The following is a 20546-nucleotide window of genomic DNA, read 5'->3' as shown; positions in this document are numbered from 1 at the left end:
AGTGCTGCTTCTCTGTAGCCCAGGTCTGGGGAATGCGGCACCTGTAGCCCATTTCCTGCACACGCCTGTGCACAATGGCTCTGGATGTTTCTACTCCAGACTCAGTCCACTGCTTCCGCAGGTCCCCCAAGGTCTGGAATCGGTCCTTCTCCACAATCTTCCTCAGGGTCCGGTCACCTCTTCTCGTTGTGCAGCGTTTTCTGCCACACTTTTTCCTTCCCACAGACTTCCCACTGAGGTGCCTTGATACAGCACTCTGGGAACAGCCTATTCGTTCAAAAATTTCTTTCTGTGTCTTAAACTCTTGCTTGAGGGTGTCAATAGTGGCCTTCTGGACAGCAGTCAGGTCGGCAGTCTTACCCATGATTGGGGTTTTGAGTGATGAACCAGGCTGGGAGTTTTAAAGGCCTCAGGAATCTTTTGCAGGTGTTTAGAGTTAACTCGTTGATTCAGATGATTAGGTTCATAGCTCGTTTAGAGACCCTTTTAAAGATATGCTAATTTTGTGAGATAGGAATTTTGGGTTTTCATGAGCTGTATGCCAAAATCATCCGTATTAAGACAATAAAAGACCTGAAATATTTCAGTTAGTGTGCAATGAATCTAAAATATATGAATGTTAAATTTTCATCATGACATTATGGAAAATAATGAACTTTATCACAATATGCTAATATTTTGAGAAGGACCTGTACTCCTTCCACCTCAGTCGAGGTCAGCAGTCTCCTGCCCCCACTATAAACAGTGTTGGCAAAGCACTGCTTCCCCCTCCTGAGGCGCCGGACGGTTTGCCAGAATCGCTTCGAGGCCAACCGGTAGTCCTTCTCCATGGCCTCACCGAACTCTTCCCAGGCCCGGGTTTTTGCCTCTGCCACAGCCCGTGCCGCAGCACGCTTGGCCTCACGGTACCCGTCAGCCGCCTCAGGAGTCCCACAAGCCAACCACAGCCGATAGGACTCCTTCTTCAGCTTAACAGCATCCCTTACTGCCAGTGTCCACCACCGGGTTCTGGGATTGCCGCCACGACAGGCACCGCAGACCTTACGGCCGCAGCTACGGGCAGCAGCATCGACAATAGATGCGGAGAACATGGTCCACTCGGACTCTATGTCTCCAACATCCCCCGGGATCTGGTCGAAGCTCTCCCGGAGGTGGGAGTTGAATACATCCCTGGCCGAGGGCTCCGCCAGGCATTCCCAGCAGACCCTCACTATGCACTTGGGCCTGCCAAGTCTTTCTGGCTTTCTCCTCCTCCAGCGGATCCAACTCACCACCAGGTGATGATCAGTGGACAGCTCAGCCCCTCTCTTCACCCGAGTGTCCAAAACATGCGGCCGAAGGTCTGATGATACGACAACAAAGTCGATCATCGACCTCCTGCCTAGGGTGTCCTGGTGCCAAGTGCACTGATGGACACCCTTATGTTTGAACATGGTGTTCGTTATGGACAATCCGTGACTAGCACAGAAGTCCAATAACAAAACACCACTCGGATTCAGATCGGGGAGGCCATTCCTCCCGATCACGCCTCTCCAGGTGTCACTGTCGTTCCCCACGTGGGCGTTGAAGTCCCCCAGCAGAATAACGGAGTCCCCGGGAGGGGCACTATCCAGCACCCCCGACAGGGACGCCAAGAAGGCCGGGTACTCTGCACTACCACTCGGCCCGTAGGCTGAAATGATAGTCAGAGACCTCTCCCCAACCCGAAGGCGCAGGGATACGACCCTCTCATCCACTGGGGTAAACCCCAACATGAGACGGCTGAGCTGGGGGGCAACAAGCAAACCCACACCAGGCCGCCGCCTCTCCCCGTGGGCCACTCCAGAGTAGAAGAGAGTCCAACCCCTCTCAAGGAGATGGGTTCCAGAGCCCACGCTGTGCGTGGAGGCGAGCCCGACTATTTCTAGTCGATATCTCTCGACCTCCCGCACAAGCTCAGGCTCCTTCTCCCCCAGCAAGGTGACATTCCACGTCCCTAGAGCCAGCCTAAGCATCCGGGGATCGGGCCGCTGAGGTCTCCACCTTCGTCCGCCACCCAATCCCCTTTGGACGGTTCAAGGAGGGGAATAGTAGACGTAAAAGCCTTTATTGTCATAATGGCAAGGAGGGCTAGAAAACATCTCTTCTAATTGCTGACGAGCCTTTTGGATGTTTCTGGACAATTCATCATTTGCAAAGGACACAAAGTCTTTAGAGTTTTGAGAGCTCCTTGTCATCACCTTAATTTTTAGCTCATTTTACAGATTCTCTGTCTCATTCAAGTCCAGACTCTGGGTGGGATGCAACATGTTTAACTCAGGAGAAACATGTTGGTGAAATTCAAATATTGCTTTCATTCTAAACTTGCCAGATTAATGTTTTGGGCTGAACTTTAGCTCAAGCTGGTGCAACACCTACAAAATTGTTTGTTGAAAAAACATCTGGAAAACAATATGATGACACCCAGTGAACATTTTATATCACCTGATACATACTTATAAAACAAATTACACAGGGAATCTCCAAGACTGCATAATAATGATGTGAACATTCAGAGTCTCATTTCAAAACCGTAAACCAAGATGTGAAAATATTTAAGAACATAGAGAAAACATTTATCATTTATGAGAATACAAGGTGATTTTACATTACTTCTGGAAAGATGATAGGCATCAGTCTTCATTCTACACAAATGTTGTGAAAAGTGTCATTACTATAGTACAGTGATGCCTGTAGATATAATACTGAAGGTATATGATTCACAAATCTGTCAGCCACCTTTTGAAATTGGCCAATTTTCTCTTGATCAGCTTTGAGCTTTGTTTGGCAGGTCAAATACTTGTAAATAGAGCTGGAAGTCTTGTCTCATACTAAAGAATAGTTTTGAATCATACTCTTGTTTCTCTCTGAATACTTTAGAAGAAAACTCCAAGTGAAATAAATTTCAGTCCCTCAGGTGTGTGCTAATGTGAGCTCTAGGATGAGTGTAGTGTTATCCTTTTATTCGCTGGTAAACCCAATTATTTGGTTTGAGTTATTTTCCACCTTAATTTTTTCTTCAACTGTCATGTAGATTTCCATTTTTACTAGCAGTTTAAAGTTGTACCACCTGTCCTGAATGAGGAGCATTGTGTAGGAGAAAGGGGCGGAGTCTGTTTGCTTGGCACCCTTTAAAACTGATTGCTTCCTTTTTTATGGGCTTTGCTGGAATATTATAATAAAAATGTTGATGCATCAACAAGATCAGATTGAGTAAATTTATGACCTGCCAATAACCAATTTTATCTCATTCTGGTTTCTCATTAAGAACTCTAAATATCAAACTACTTTTATTCTAGTCTGTAGATAATTTGAAAATATAAGTGTAAAGTGTAAGATTTTACATTTCTCTTTGTTTCTCTAATTAAATGCTATGTAACATAATTGTTTAAACCAGCCAATCAGCTACAACAGGTGCCCAGAAACATTGCTTCTTCCAGGATCATGAAAACATCAGTCCCTGAGAAACATAGTCAGTGAGATTGTTGAGAAATCCACACAGTTTGAGAGTGGAAATTAGGAATTTACACCCATAAAAACACCTGTCTGCTGTCAGCCTAAAGCATGGTGAATAAAAATAGATATGATTCCATTTAGAATTGGAAACATAGTATCATCTGTTGGCTGGCTTATGCTGACTTGGGAGGAGGACATCAGGACATGAACAATGTCCAAATATGAGCTGGATGTAAGCGACAGCTGCAAGGCTCATTGTGTTCCTTAGAGTGGATGCATAGTGCTGCTTTGCACATTCAAACCTTCCACAGAGCGTAGCAAAGTGTTCAGAGGGAGCGAAAGAAATCCTAAGGTCCCAGAGTTTACATCAGGACACCTCTAACCTTATCAGAATCAGCTTTATTGCCTAGTTTGTACAGACAAACGAGGAATTTGACTCCGGTACACTTTGCTCTCAGTAAAGATTTGTTATTCATTTATTTATTTATTTAAAATATAAATAATGATGGAAATATAAAATGTTTAATGTACATATATACACAATTGACTTTACAATAGAATATAATTTGAAATCAGTCTTAAGTATGCATGGTGGCATGATGTTCTTCTGAAACTGACTGTCAAGTGTTCACCAGAGAAACAGCCTGGGGAAAGAAACTGTCTCTGTAGCGGCTGATTTTAGCAGACAGTTCTTTGTATCGCCGACTTAAACAGGCAGTAACCTTTACTTAAGAAACCTGCTCTTAATCCTCATACTATTGAAAATAACTGGGCTATTAACTTCCTTTAATGTCAAAAATTCTTGAAAAGATAGTTTACAAGCAATTAATGGTCTTTTTAGAAGAACACGCTATTTTAGAGATTTTTCAATCTACTTTACCTTTAAGGCTTTTCACAGTACTGAATCTGCCCTTTTTAAGAGTTTTTAACGATGTGCTTTTAGCAACCGACTCGGGTGACTGTGTTATTATTGTGCTTTTTTTCTGCATGCCCGTCATGATATGATGCCGTTTTTTACCCACCCTTTGAAGCTGAGATGATTTTAGAAAGCTTTACCGTTGGCGGCCGCACATGGTGAAAGAAGCGGGAACAGACTCAGCGCATGCGTTGTGGCCAACATAAAAACCACACGGAGGGAGCCCCGATGTCATTTAAATAGGCCGATATGTATTAGCCTAAATTTCAACGTAGCGGTGAAAATTTTCAGTGTAGCGCCCTGGTTGGTGTAAATGCTCATCCCTACCATCTATAGAAACCGACGTTGTGGGAGAACAAAATCTACAATACTAGCATAGTGGGATTTCAAAAGTAGGGTTGTAAGATAACACATAAATCATGGTTTAATATGTACCTTGGTTTCAAAGTTACCGTTTGGTATTATTTTGATATTCTTCAAAGAGAAACTATTTTTTTTAAATATATTTTCAGCTTTTCATACATTATTCAAGAATTTAATATTTTTTTTGAAAATTAGATTTAATGTTCTAGAACTTGAAATGTAGCCAGATTGAGTGGAGATTTTCATTAGCATTTGTTTAATCATGTCCAAACTGTCTCTGAAAAAACGTCTTTGCTCTGTTCTGAGAGTACCAGTACCAACGGAGAACTGTTGTGTGGTTCACAGCTTAGAACCTAGGAAGCACATCTTCACGGGGGAGCTCAGACCAATAGAACACTGTCATTGGGCTGTCTGTGTCCATGAAGCTAATATTTAAACAGATAATGTTAGCTTATATCATCTAGGAGGTTTACTATTTAACTCTTGCCGATACAGAAGCCCTTTTGAAGTTGCTCTTAAACATCAGTGACGCTGTGTTAGCGCAATTAGCCTGTGCCATTTTTTAACATTTATCGTTTTACTGTCAGTCCGCCTCAAGGGGAAAGCTTTTGTGCACCTTGTCGGCTAAAGAGGGTCACATGTATTTTTCTGGCTGTACTCGTCATGCTAGCAGAGTTTAAACCAGCAGCTCGGGGAGGGGCTGAGTGTCACTGATATTGCTGCGCTGCTGCCAAAGATGTGCAACAATTTGGGTAAATGTGAATCATGAACAAATGAAAGTCAGTTTGTATTTATTTTGAAGAAAATGAATATCGAAATATTGATTATTTTGACAACCGTAATACCTAATGGGTGACAAAGTGGTTTGAAGCACATGTTAATCTTCTGGTGTCATTATTTAGTGCCATCTGCTTCTTAGTTAATAGCTGAATTTTCAATAGGATTTATAAGACTGTACCAGAAACAGCATACGACATAAATATGAATGTTTACATATATCTATTACTCTCTCCACCACTGCCTGATGCAATGTACTGAACTTTGATGTCTCTGGCCTGATGGTTCAGAATGAATAATCTGACCATTCATAACCTACCTGTATTTTGCCCCAATGCATAGTCAAGTCTTTAACAACTGAAATAAACATTTTCTCACCAACTCCAAAACACCCAGGTCACCTCGAACTCTGCATAACTGTAGGTTATGATTCCAAACCTGTACTGTTTGACTCTAGGCCTAAATTATTACATGATAATTTAATAATTGTCTGTTAACATCTCATATTTATTAAGTTATCTTTAAACATGTAATTCAAAGGCTAATAGTAAAGGCTGATATATAGTATTTTGAAAGTTCTTCAATTGGGGGAAAAAGGTCTGTTACTGCTGCTACGATGATATTACGATGATTTTTCCACATATGCGTACATGTGAAACGTCATCAATGGTGGCCTAAGTACTGTTCTACGTACGCATCAAAGAAAGTACGCTCAAAGTGCCTGGGTGTGTTCTTGCTCCGCCCATTTTATCAAGGGCGCATCAATGTATCCTTCTGCAGGCTTGAGCCAGCAAGGTATCCCACAATGCTTCTTATTTTATATATACCAATATTAATTTGTCACAAAAAGTAGTTTTTATGGTTTTAGGTGAGAAACTAGACATCAAAACCACATGCATGCAGTCAGTTCATCAAGAATGTGCATATTATGCAATGAAGTCCAAGGTTTTTGGAGCAGCACAGCTCAGTTGACATGCCGCGGTGACTTCAGTCTCAGTGGGTGGTTGGAGTGTGTTTTCCACACTATTTGCAGCCTGATCTCAGCAAGTCACTGTCATTTTCTGCTATCTATTATGAATATAATGAGTAATATAATGAATATGAATATGATGCTGATACAATGTAAAGTAGTGAATGTACAGCTTGTATAAGACTGTTAATCTGCTGTCCCTTCAAAATAACTTGACACAGCCATTAATGTCTAAAGTAGGGCTGCAGCTAACGATTATTTTGATAATTGGATACATGCATGCTCAGTATAAGGGATTGCTGCAAAGTCCATGGGGGTGGCTCGTTCTGCGGCCTGGCTGAACTGCACGTTACTGCTGTAGCCACGATGATGCGGTCCCGTTGTCCTTCCTTCAGACTGGGAAAACTACTCCGCTCGACGTTGTAGAGACAGGGTCTCTGCTGGGAACTCTCTGGAAAACAGTTTGCTTCTGTAGGCCTCAGAGAGAAAAGTCAAGCCACGCTTGTACCTTAATTACCCCGTTCATGAATGAATACCGGATACACAAACAGCAATTCATTCCTACTGAACTTAGTGCATATGATTGTGTGATCGTATGAGACTCTTGGATCCAGTTTAATCAGTTATGTCTGTTTGCCAGCAAAGAGACATTAGCGCGCTGTGTTTCCTTCCAGTTCCGCTGGGGACCTGCGTGGAAGAGGTCTGTCTGTTGGGACGCGGATTTTTTATTCAAACAGTGACGTCACGGGAAGTCCGCTGTTACTCCCTCTTGTTCTTATTCCTGGCTGTGCTGAAAGTAGGTTAATGCGATTTATTTTGAAAGTTCCAGAAACGTTCTTACTGGCCTTTAATGATGTAACCATGGCTGGGGTCCCAACAGACATCACAGCCCCCCTGCTGGACTCGCTGCAGTTTACTTTCCCTGCAAACAGGTTGGGCAATGATGCAGTCAGTTTGGGACTATACTTCATCCTGCCCCACCTCCACCACCCAGGGACGTACACCAAGACCCTATTTGTGACCTTAGGTAGGCTTTCAACACCATCAACCCAGACATCCTCAATCAGAAGCTCACCCAGCTCACAATGGAGTTCTACATCTGTCGGTGGATCACCGGCTTCCTGACTGACCAGCAGCAGCAGGTAAGGCTGGGGAGCATCTTCTTCCATGCAAGAACCATCAGCACCCCCCAGGAATGGGTTCTCTCCCCACTCCTTTTCTTTCTCTATACAATGAATACACTTCAGCGAACCCTTCCGTGAAAGTCCTGAAGTTTGCAGATGACACCACTAATATTGTTCTGATCCAGGACAATGCATAAAGACAGAATGCGGATCAGCTGGTCCCCTAGTGCCTTTAGAACCATCTGAAGCTTAATTCAGACAGAGAGTAGAGATGACCGTGAACTTTTAGAGAACACACCCATACTCCCTCCCCTCACTGGGGATCACTTCTGATTACTAGGAAGCAACTTTTCTCTGGACCTGAGGTAGTTCTCACATATAAACATTGTTCGGAAGAAGGCTTTGTGTGCACAAACTTGGCGAATTAAACAAATTCTGATTTTGATAACAGCGTTCACAAAAAAGACTGTTTTAATCGCGATCTTGTAGTGCTTAGATATGGCTCGTTAAGTGACTGAAAATTGTTTTATTTAAATCCTAGTTGGCTAATCAAAATCCAGTTCTGGTTAAAATGAAAATTAATCGATTTCCTGTCACAAGTCAATTTCTTGGGTACTATTTGACAGACTACATAGGGGTATAAGAATTAAATAAAAATCTAAATGTTGGCTAAATTTTAGGGATTTAATTATTGTGAAGAATTTCGTGTCTCGGACCTTTTAAGCTAACATTATGAATTCTGACCAGTTTGTTCATTCATTCATTCATTCATCTTCTATACCATAGTGGGCCATGGGGGAGCTGCTGCCTATATCCAGCAGTCTACGGCGAGAGGCAGGGTACACCCTGAACTGGTCGCCAATCCATCGCAGGGCAACACAGAGACATACAGGACAACCATGCACACGATCATTCACACTTAAGGCCAATTTAGAGAGGCCAATTAACCTCAAAGTCATGTCTTTTGGATTGTGGGAGGAAGCTGGAGTACCCGGAGACAACCCACGCATGCACAGGGAGAACATGCAAACTCCATTCAGAAAGAATGGAGACGAACCCAGGACCTTCTTGCTGCAAGACAGAAGTGCTACCAACTGCCCCATTGTGCAGCTCCAGTCCAGTTTGCTTAATCTTTATAGCAGAGAGCGACCAACCAATCATCCAGAAACTGGAATCAGTAAATTTTGTCTTAATTGATTCTGAACAAAAATCAGAAGAAACTGAGTGTCTGTTGGATTCAAAACTACCACCTAGGTCTGGAAACCATAAAAAACACTTTTTTTTTAATCTTTGTCGCACCCTTAGAAGTGAACTTTGGGGTCGCTTAAACTGGAATGAACAGGCCAGACCTCAAAGAGAAAAGAATATTGCCGTGGGCCAGGAAGCGGGTTAAAGCAACAGTGTGTTGGGGTTAAGCATGGCCAGTATCTGGGGGTTTCATGATGATGAGTATTAATGATGAGTAAATTGAGTATTTCTAAAAAATAATTTTTACTGATAAATTTAGGTTAATCTTCTTAGTTTCTTTGACCATGATTATGTTGCAGGTTTAACAGTGCTGCTCCTACTTTTCAGGATAAGGTCAGTGAATCTGCAGGCAGGTGAAGCTTCGTCAAAGTCTCAGATCCAACGGAACGTCCTGTTTTATTAGCTTACAGCCAACAAACATTTGCTGCTGCCCTCTTAATATTCTTTTATTGGGAGTTTTATCTGTAGTAATTAAATGCGTTGGGGCTCATCTCGTTCAGCAGAAGGCACATATGCAGGCAGGGTCTGTTGCTGAGCTCTTATCTCAGGTCTACAGAGTGACTGCACATGACGCGGCTTTGCTCTGCTACCCTGCAGTCTTCTCAGTCTCTGTAGCGGTGAACACAGCTCCACTCATCCATAATCAACCAGATCAGCAGCTCTTCTGCTACTGCTGCTGTCTAACCTTCACTGCCCCACCATTTTGAATTTATCAGTGACCGGCATCTCAGTGTGACCGAGCATGACTCAGCATTTTCTATCCCTGCCTGCCACTTTATAGAAATTTGATATCATCAATGTACAGCAGGCTGTCCTTTCCTCAGGACAGGTGGTCCATGTTCAGATACAACGGCGTGTTCCAACTAGAGACCAGAAAGTCTCAAATGTAAGCTGTTTCCAGTGATTTGTGCTTAAAAGGAAAAAGGAAATGTTGACTTGTTTGAAAGTTAATTGTCATGATGTGAACCCCCCAGCTCCATGGAATCTGTTTTTGATTACTGTCTTTTGTGTTTATGTAGGGCCTTGCCCAGCTGGAGATCCTGTGTAAGCAGCTGTATGAGACCACCGACACCACCGTGCGACACCAGGCAGAGAAAGCTCTGGTGGAGTTCACCAACAGCCCTGACTGTCTCAGTAAATGTCAGCTGCTACTGGAGAGAGGCAGCGTAAGTGTTCCCTTGGTTTAGGTCTGCAGTGGTGCTCAGTTCAGTCACTTCTAATAATGGTGTTTCTTTCACTGGTCTGTAATGCTCTATTAGCTTTTTACATGTGTACCTTTTTTAACTGGAAACAAAATAGGATGTAATTAGTGTGGTCAGCAGGTGGCAGTATAGCTTAAGTCAAAGTTGACTGAAATAAACAGAGCAGTGCTTGTTAACAAGCGGTTGCAGCTATTTAGAGAAAGACAGACGTCTGAAGGAAGTTTATTTCTCACTGAAGCTTAATGTACTTTAATCTACCACCTTTCTCACCGTCTACATTCTAAATAGTTTTTAATTTTGTGAACATTGAAGCTGTAAGTGTTTAAAGCGATGAAGCTGTCATTGGTAGACCCTGATATGTGGCTTACCTTACTGATTAAAGGAGTTCAGTTACAGCTAGGGGGGGGGGGCAATGGTCTTGATTTTATGTTCAATTTTGAATCTATGGTTTTTATAAAGCACTGACCTGCCAATACTGATTTCTCTTTAAGAGCAGTAATACAAGAAGATATGAAAACAGCTCTTTTTGTTCTAGTCTTCTTGTCTGAGTGTTCATTAATTATATATACTATGTAGCAGCAGAGGTGACATCACACTGTGTAAGGGAGAAAGCAGCCACTGTAAGCCAAAGTTTTAATATTTACAAACGAAAACAAAGTGATTTGTGGGTTAACGTTTCAGACTGGCATTAGCATTGTAGCTTTAGAAGATTTGCAGCCTCTGCAATTTCTACAGAATGGAGATTATTTTGGCAGTTCACTTAAATCTGAGATTTCAAAATGGCTGCCAGCATTTTCAAATCCAGCTTGTTTTGTAACAGGCGTGTCAAAATGCATAAAAGATGACGGAGCACATGCACTGTACTTGATTCATCCTTTCTGTTCTCTACAGCCAGTCTGTTTTTTGTAACCTGAATGAACTGCAGACAGATAGATCTCTATATGAAAAACTGTTTCCTTTAAGATAAATTCCTCTGAATTCATTTTCAACACATTCAGTGTTCTTTCCTCAGTAACAGCACATACTGAAGATTGTCATTGATGTGATCTGGTTTCGTTTAGTTTGTTCACTGAGCAGTATAGACTGTCTTTTATTTTCTGAAGAGGAAAGGCAAGAGTCTAGGACTGAGAGAAAGGACTTTGAATGTTGGGACTATAACAGGAAGAAGCTAGCAATTTGGCTGACTTGGTGCAGAGGAGAAAGGTGGGCATACTGTTTGTTCAGGAGACCAGGTGGAAAGGAAAAAAGGATAGAAGAACAATGTTCAGCCATGCTGTGGATGGGACGAGAAATGATGTTGAAGTTATCTTGAAGGAGGTGAGCTAGAGGAGAAGCAGAAATTCTGGAGCACGTTTAAAAGAAGTCACGCACAATATCCCCAGAGGGGAGAAAGTGGTGATTGGGGCAGATCTCAATGGACAAGTTGCAGCAGCGAACAGAGGTGTTAAGGAAGTGATAGTTAGGTATTCAGAACAGGACTGCAGGACAGATGGTGGACGACTTTACAAAGAGGATGGACATGGCTATACTGAGTACTTCCTTCCAGAAAAGTAGTAGAGTTGCCAGACAGCACAACATGGTGGTATGTAGACTGACTCTGATGGTGAGGAAGATGAAGACAGAAGCAGAGCAGAGGACAAATATGTAGAAGCTGAAAAGGTAAGAATGATTTGTGGCTTTCAGAGAGGAGTTGAGACAGGCTCTGGGTGGCCTGGAGGTGCTTCCAGATGACTGGACAACTACAACTAATACTATCAGGGAGACGGGGAGGAGAGTCCTTGGTATGTCTTCTGGAAGGAAAGTGGATAAGGAGACTTGGTGGTGGAGTGAGCAAGTAGTGTGTATGGAGAAAGAGATCAGCTTAGAAGAAGCAGGACATTGTGAGGACTAAAGAATCATCAGGAGTACAGGGAGATTCAGTGTAAAGTGAAGGTAGAGGTAGCTAAGGTCAAACAAAGGGCATATAGTGACTTATATGATAGGTTAGACAGTAAGGAGGAAGAGAATGATTTATACAGGTTGGCAAGGCAGAGAGACCGAGATGGGAAGAATGTTCAGCAGGTTAGGGTGATAAAGGATACAGATGAAAATGTACTGACAGGTGCAACAAGTGTGGTAGGAAGATGGAATGAGTACTTGGAAGAGTTGATGAAGAAGGAACATGAGAGAGATCAAAGAGCAGAAGAAGCGACTATTGTGGACCAGGAAGTAGCAAAGATCATCAAGGATGAAGAGTGAAAAGGCAGTTGGTCCTGATGATATACCTGTGGAGGTATGGAAGTTCAATGAGTTCTTAGGGAGCGACAAGTTGCCTGAGGAATAGAGACGTGTGCTGGTACCAATTTTCAAGAACAAGGGAGATGTGCAGAGTTGAGTTAACTACAGAGGATTAAAGTTGACGAGTCATACAATGAACTAATAGGAAAGGGTATTGGAAGGTAGACTGAGTTTAGAACTGAGCATGAGTGACGTTAGTTGTGGAGGACTTGTATAAGAGCTGTTAGACAGTGGTGAGGTGTGCTGTAGGTGTGAGAGAGGAGTCCAAGGTGGAAGTGGGTCTGCATCAAGGATCAGCTCTGAGCTCCTTCTTGTTTGCTGTGGTGATGGACAGGTTGACAGATGAGGTTAGACATGAGTCTCCGTAGACTATGATGTTTGCAGATGACATTGTGATCTGTGGTGAGGGCAGGGAACAGGTGGAGGAAAATCTAGAGAGATGGAGGTTTGCCCTAGAATGTGGGGTTACAGGGAACAGAGATAAAGAAGGTGGAGGAATTTAGTCCGGAGCAACGGTGAGTGTGGAAAAGAGGTGAAGAAACATGTTCAAGCTGGTTGGAATAGGTGGAGAAAAGTGTCAGGTGCGTTGTGTGATAAGACTATCAGCAAGAATGAAAGGAAAGGTGTACAAGATGATGGTGAACGATGTTGTATCATAGTGATATGGGGGCACTGAGGAAGAGACAGGAGGCAGAGCTGAAGGTAGCAGAGATGAACATGTTGAGGTTCTCTTTGGGAGTGACGAGGATGAATACGATCAGGAATGAGTATATCAGAGGGCCAGCTCATGTTAGATATGCTGGAGATAAAGCCAGAGAGGCCAGACTGAGATGGGTTGGACATGTAAAGAGGAGGGATAGTGAGTCCATTGGTAGAAGGATGCTGAGGCTGGATCTGCATGGAAGGAGGTCTAGAGGAAGACCAAAGAGGAGATTTATGGATGGAGTGAAAGAGGACATGAAAGTAGTTGGTGTGAGGGAAGATCCAGGAGAAAGTGTTAGATGAAGACGGATGATTTGTTGTGGCGACTCCTGATAGGTAAAAACCAAAAGAAAAAGAAGTCTGATTTCGCTATGCAGCAGCTCAGTTGGAGCTGATCTGTTTGTAGTGAATCTAGACGACCACAATAGGTAAATATTGATCACAACAGTTAGAAATGGGACAACAAACAACACAGGAGCTTTCTTTTCATTGTGTGAATGTGGGCATTCACACTGTTTAGATCCTGTGTCTCTTCATTGTGTGTACTGTAAAGTAGCCTAGTCTTGTAGTGGCCCTTTTAAAACTTCCTCCGGCAACCAGAACATTTCCAGAAACTCAGACTAGATTATGAAACTTGTTTGAGTCTAAAATGACAGAACACATAACGTATGTCAGCTACTCTGATACATCGGAGTGTGCATCTGTTCAATAGATGATCTCGGTTGCGGTAGCCGTGTCAACAGTGTGCATATCCCTTTACATCTGATTGACTCCTCCAAAGGCGGTAAAGTAGCAGCACCGCAGATGGAAGAACATTGCGAAAGCTAAAGTTAGCAAGGTTAACTAGCTTAAAAATGTCTCTCTGAGATCTTGGTGTCCTCTGTGAAACCAAAACGTTAGGGGAGAGCGTGGTTTCATCCATCAATGAAATGCCATTATTGGATACTTTAGAATGGAGTAACTTGCAAACAATTTCTCCAAAAAGCTGTTTGAAGAACCCAGTAAAGCAGACCTCGTATATTGCTATTCAGACAGATTGCACCGACACAGCCAATCATTGTGTCAGCCCTAGAGTCTTGAAGGCCTGTGCAGAGCACCTCTTCAATCTTAGCCTGGCTCAGAAGAAGGTTCCAGTATTGTGGAAGACCGCTTGTCTTGTTCTGGTACCAAAGAAAACTCACCCATCAGTCCTCAATGACTATAGACCTGTTGCCCTGACATCTCACATCATGAAGGTCCTAGAGAGTCTCCTGTTGGCCCACCTGAGTAAGGAAACAATGAACCATCAGGACCTCCTTTAGTTTGCTTATCACTGTGGAGTTGGAGTTGAAGATGCCGTCAAACACCTGCTTCAACAAACCCACTGTCATCTGGACAAAGCCAATAGCACTGTGAGGATCATGTTCTTTGATTTCTCCAGAACATTTAATACAATCCAACCTGATTTGCTTTGTCAGAAACTCCAGAAGACTCAGGTGGAGGCCTCAACAATCTCCTGGATCAAAGACTACCTGACAAACAGACCACAGTTTGTGAGACTGAAGGGTTGTGAGTCTAACCAGGTAGTCAGCAGCACAGGAGCACCACAGGGGACGGTACTCTCACCATTCCTTTTCACTCTGTACACCTCAGACTTCCAGTACAAGACAGACTCCGGTCATCTGCAGAAATACTCGGATGATTCTGTAGTCGTGGGGTGGATCAGAGATGGACAAGAAGCTGAGTACAGGAAGGTGGTGGACCGCTTTGTGGCATGGTGTGGAAACAATCATCTCATTTTGAACGTGACTAAAACAAAGGAGATGATTGTAGATTTTAAGAGAAACAGGAATAAATTAAACACTATTTCCATCATGGGAGAAGAAGTGGAGGTGGTAGAGGAGTATAAATACCTCGGTGTTCACCTGAACAACAGACTGGAGTGGAGATGCAAGCTGTCTACAAGAAGGGACAGAGCAGACTGTACTTAAAAAAGCTCAACAAGCTGATAAAGAAGGCTGGCTTTGTTCTGGAGACTCATCTGGTACATCTGGAGATCATTGTGCAAAGATGGATGCTTCATAAAATGAAGAACATGGAGAACCCTGAGCATCCTCTTCATGAGACTTGTACAACGACAGTGTGTCTTCAATCAGAGGCTTCTTCAGATCTGCTCATTACTCATTCTGTTTCAAGGACACAGAACAGGTGAAGTGATTTGTTTGTTTTTTTAAAACACTGACTTTTACTGAATGTAATACTGAGTTGTAAATAGTATATCTGCTGGTTAGTGATGACGCTCCAGCTATGACCGGCAGGGTGCACGGACCGGTTGACAGACCTTCAGCTATAGCCCCATATATGCAGCTTTTACATTGTATCATCCGTCAGTCCGGACTTTTTGCAAAGCTCAGCGTTGTGCTTAAAAACACAATGGAGACTGTTGCGAGAATTGTTAATTTTATTCACTCAACTTGAAGCTTACAACACAGTCTGTTCTGTAAGCAGCTTGCTGAGATTTGCAGAACACACAGACCTGCTGGTTCATTATGATGTCAGATGGCTCAGCAAAGGGAAGGTTCTGGACCGTTTCTGTGAACTCCGTCAGGATATCGTATTATTCCTCCAAAAACGTATGAACAAGAGAGCAGCAATGTTTTTGGACTCATGCTAGATGAACAGTTCATGTCAGAAGTGCACTGTGAACACACTGAACCTAGAAATGAAAGGGTGAGAAAAGTCCGTAGCTGATTTGGTGGAGGGCCTTGTACTTTAAGGAAAAAAACAGATCTCATTTCAGATAAAATGTTGCACTTCCCAAACCTCTGTGCATTTAGAAACTCATTCCTGAGTGCGTAGATAACACATGTAATTACAGATTTTATGACAGAGCCGAACTACAACTTTATTGAACGTTTCCAGAGCTTTAACATTCCTATTGAGGCGCCGCAGATTGTTAATTACCTATTTTCCAGAGGAGGTTATACCTGTGTGTCATGTTTATCTCATATGAATGGTATTAAAACAAGGACACGTCCCTTCCTGGCGTTCCCTCACTGTCACTAGTTAGGAGCCTAATTATACAGAAAGAACAAAATCAAGGCAGTATAGTTTTTCTTATGCAACAATCACATGGCAACAAAGTGATGTAAATGTAAAAGGTTCAAGCTACAGTGATATATTATGAAAATTGGGTAGTAGAAGTAGAGTTTGCAGTGGTGATGTCTTCATCTCAAGCAATTTGTTGAAACAAAAACTAACAGTGGTGGTATACCACAACAAGAAATGTCAATGTCTCAACAACGTGACCTCGAGCATTAATTACAGCTCGACAACGACGTCTCATGTTGTTTACAAGTCTACTTAAGCGGCCCTCGGGTCGAAGTTCTGGGGTAGAGAAGTTCTGGGGTAGAGAAGTTCTGGGGTAGAGAAGTTCTGGGGTAGAGAAGTTCTGGGGTAGAGAAGTTCTGGGGTAGAGAAGTTCTGGGGTAGAGAAGTTCTGGGGTAGAGAAGTTCTGGGGTAGAGACGTTCTGGGGTAGAGACGTTCTGGGGTAGAGACGTTCTGGGGTAGAGAAGTTCTGGGGTAGAGACGTTCTGGGGTAAAGAAATTCTGGGGTAGAGACGTTCTGGGGTAGAGACGTTCTGGGGTAGAGAAGTTCTGGGGTAGAGACATTCTGGGGTAAAGAAATTCTGGGGTAGAGACGTTCTGGGGTAAATAAATTCTGGGGTAGAGACGTTCTGGGGTAGAGACGTTCTGGGGTAGAGACGTTCTGGGGTAGAGACGTTCTGGGGTAGAGACGTTCTGGGGTAAAGAAATTCTGGGGTAGAGACGTTCTGGGGTAGAGACGTTCTGGGGTAGAGACGTTCTGGGGTAGAGACGTTCTGGGGTAGAGACGTTCTGGGGTAAAGACGTTCTGGGGTAGAGACGTTCTGGGGTAGAGAAGTTCTGGGGTAGAGACGTTCTGGGGTAAAGAAATTCTGGGGTAGAGACGTTCTGGGGTAGAGACGTTCTGGGGTAGAGACGTTCTGGGGTAGAGACGTTCTGGGGTAGAGACGTTCTGGGGTAGAGACATTCTGGGGTAAAGACATTCTGGGGTAGAGACGTTCTGGGGTAGAGACGTTCTGGGATAGAGACGTTCTGGGGTAGAGACGTTCTGGGGTAGAGACGTTCTGGGGTAGAGACGTTCTGGGGTAGAGACGTTCTGGGGTAAAGACGTTCTGGGGTAAAGACGTTCTGGGGTAGAGAGTTACGTGCCTCTAGACGGCGACTCAGCCGATCCCATTAGTTTTCTATAGGATTCATCTCTGCAGAAATTGCATGCTCTGTACATACATACATGCTTTTTTAGGTCTCCACCAATTTTTTACATTTCAACAACTGTGTTTACACTGATATCCCCTTCTTACAACTTTTTGTTTAGGTTTTTACTTGAGCGTTTCTGCTGGCAGTTATTACATGTTTTTTTTTATTATAATTTCTACCAACAATTTTTGTATCAGTGATTTCAACTTGTTACGCAATTTATTTCTAAATATCATGCTTCTTGAAATAATCTACTGGCTGTTCTTTCTTGTTTTGTTGTCTGCCAACATTTAACATTTGACTGTTACAACTGTTTACACTCAGCTTCTTATGCATTTGATTTCTAAATATTGTGCTTCTTCGTCATATCTACTGGCAGTTCTGTGCCAAAATCATTTTTGTGTTTGGATTCAAAAGGATTCCAAAAATGTTTTTTTCCCCTGATTTTCACTTTTTGTTTTTTTTTTACATTTTATTGCTTTTACTTTGGAAGGTGAGCTTGTGTCCTAAACGGCGCCTTTAAATAAGATGTATTATTATTTAGTAATATATTTCCAGCACATGGAGATTCACATGAACGCTCCCCTGTATGTTCTGATAAAACTGGTCCCACAATGATGTTGAACAGTTTCTGACTTATGGACAGTAGTCTGAGAGTATGGCTCCATCATGTGGAAGAGGCATGGCAGCTGCTGCAGCACAGTGATATGCGTTAACTGACCTTTACAACTGATGCGCTTTTCTATTCCTTGTGTTGGCGCTCCATCTTGTGGCAAAAATGAGAATTACTATGTATAATGGCCCCTCTGTTGTTGAGCTTAGGTTTCAGGTTTAGTGTAACGCATTACATTAATTAGTTTTATACAGTTTGTACAAATTTAATAAAACTCAATTTATCATTAATCTGCAACCTATGATGATGAAATCATTTTATAGGGAGGCAACAAAACGGCAGCCATTTTGTGTTAGGTGGTTGAACAGCTACTACTGGTGTTTAACCACCTGGGCAACAGTGAATATTTTTTAAGGGCATTTTTATAGACTTTTGCATATTGTAATCATACTAGATGGAGTACATTAATGTTAGGAAACATGTTAGTTAGCGACCAACAAACTCCTCCTTTTGTTCAGCTTTGAACAAAATGACTGAGTGATGATGAATATATTGTAAGGCAGTAAATCTAGAAAAGAAGCCTAGCATTTTAGCTACTTATAGCCTATAAACTGCTCTTAGTGCACTAGATAAACTTGAGCTCAGTACCCTCTTGATTGTTTAGATTATTCAGCAGATTAGCTAATTGTTTTTATGGATAGTGTTCTGCTCCAAGGCCAGCTACTTTCTTAGCTGACCATTGTAGTTCTTTTTCAGTTTTTAGTCTACTTTTCCTATTATGAAGTTTTTTCTTTTTATTTGTTTACATTTCAGCATCTGTTGTGTCAACTTTATCTTCTTCAGAACCTTTCAGCTCCAAGTTGTGCTTCATAAGCAGGTCACCTGCCAGTTTTGCATTACTTTTCAGAAATGTTTTCTAACCTTTTACTCCTCATCAGAGCATTTCTAATGTTTATGCTTAGTTTTTACATTTCAGCAACTTTTTTTTGTGGGCTTTAATTTCTTTCTGTCAGTTTTCAGCTGAAGAATTTAGCTTGCAACATTCACACTGCATTTTTGCAGGAAAATAAAAAATGTATAGTTTATTTTCCCTTTCAATACTTGGCTGTTATACCCTGGTAACTCTATTGAAGGAAGGCAGTATTTCACCCAGTTGCTTGTTGACCACCATCTTGCTTTCAAGGGTTAGGGTGCTACCTTCAGCACAGCTCAACCTCATCCTGCGTCTGAATCTGCTATATTTTATTTTCATGCTGCCTCTGAGCTATGCCGGTATCATACCGATACAATACTATACTATATACTAAAACACTCAATAATAGATGCTGTTTTCCATATTGCTGCAACATGTTTTCAAGACACATAGTTCTTTCCTGTTAAGAGATATCATTTACAAAATGACAGTAATTTTAACTTCTTTTATTAAGGCAAAAACAATAAGAATGGAACAATTCAGCCCTCATTTAGAAAATGTATAGTTTAAGTGTCACTTCCCTTTTTTGGCAAAACAGTAGACAAGTTAACGCTTAGTGTCAGTGTTAATATACTTTATGGAAGTGTGTACCTTTTGATTCAGTGGTGTAATTATGTTATTGTATTACCATGGCTTATCTTTAGTATCCATTGTATGCTTCTGACTGTCTGTCAACTTTCGGTTTTGTTGCCCTTAATAAAGTTTGTGGTGCAGAACTTCAGACCCGGTAAGTGCCTCCTGACCTCGGAGCACCATCATTGGGCTGTCCGTGTCCGTGAAGCGAGTGTTTCAACAGATACTGTTAGCTTCATGCTGTAGCATGTGGCATAGTTCGGCATTGTGTCTTTTTCCCATCCTGCCTCAGGGAAAGTAGCTCTGAACAAGGTTTTTGTGTTGGTTAGCAGATGTTAGCAGCTGTTTTATTTCTCTGTGCTCCTGCTGGAAAGATTGCCACAATTTGGGCATAAAAGAATGGATCAGTTTGTATTGATCGCGGAGAAAATGAGCAACTTTGAATAATTCATTTTTTTAAATATCCTAATACGTAATGTCTGTATGCTGTGAACGCTTGAAAGTTTTTACAGACAATCTTGGCCAATAAATCTGATTCTGATTAGTGTATTAGTTGCCATGTTACCCACATGGTGATAAAATGAGCAAGCTGCTGTTTGTCCTTCCAGGAGATAAACATGACCTCAAACTCACATCTACACTGATCGATTGAATAGTTAGAAATCACCTCCTGCTGTCATCTTCTGGATCTTTATTTTAACTGGACATTCTGAGTCGGACTGAAATAAAATTCCTAGTTTCAGCATCTTTCTTTTCCATCCCCACCATGTTTTTTAATATTAAAATTAAATTTGAGTAATTTTAATATTACTTAAATGTCTCCAAAGACAACAGTACAACTAAGATTTTGTCCTCTGCTTTCTTCCCAGTCTTCATATTCTCAGCTGCTCGCCGCCACTTGTTTATCTAAACTGGTGTCTCGGACCAGCAACCCCCTACCCCTTGAGCAACGCATTGACATTCGTAAGTATATTTGTCCTTCTGGTAGCCATGGCTTTTCCAACATGAGAGAAAACACTCCTCACTACTGCTCCTTATTGTTGAGCAGAGC

The 20546-nt window shown here is 42.2% G+C and overlaps 1 protein-coding gene across 1 annotated transcript in view; it reads left to right on the top strand.

The window, feature by feature from the left end:
* xpo7 (exportin 7) overlaps positions 1-20546 on the top strand; it is a 60731-nt gene that overhangs the window by 23367 nt on the left and 16818 nt on the right. Inside the window, exons 2-3 of the mRNA XM_047372769.1 lie at positions 9892-10038; positions 20365-20458. Of these exons, the coding sequence (XP_047228725.1) occupies positions 9892-10038; positions 20365-20458 (241 nt within the window). The remainder of the gene's footprint in view (positions 1-9891; positions 10039-20364; positions 20459-20546) is intronic.

This window comes from Girardinichthys multiradiatus, chromosome 8 (assembly GCF_021462225.1).
Source record: "Girardinichthys multiradiatus isolate DD_20200921_A chromosome 8, DD_fGirMul_XY1, whole genome shotgun sequence".
Lineage (NCBI taxonomy): Eukaryota > Metazoa > Chordata > Actinopteri > Cyprinodontiformes > Goodeidae > Girardinichthys > Girardinichthys multiradiatus.
Note: the sequence above shows the minus strand (reverse complement) of the source record. Positions and strands in the feature narration are given on the sequence as shown.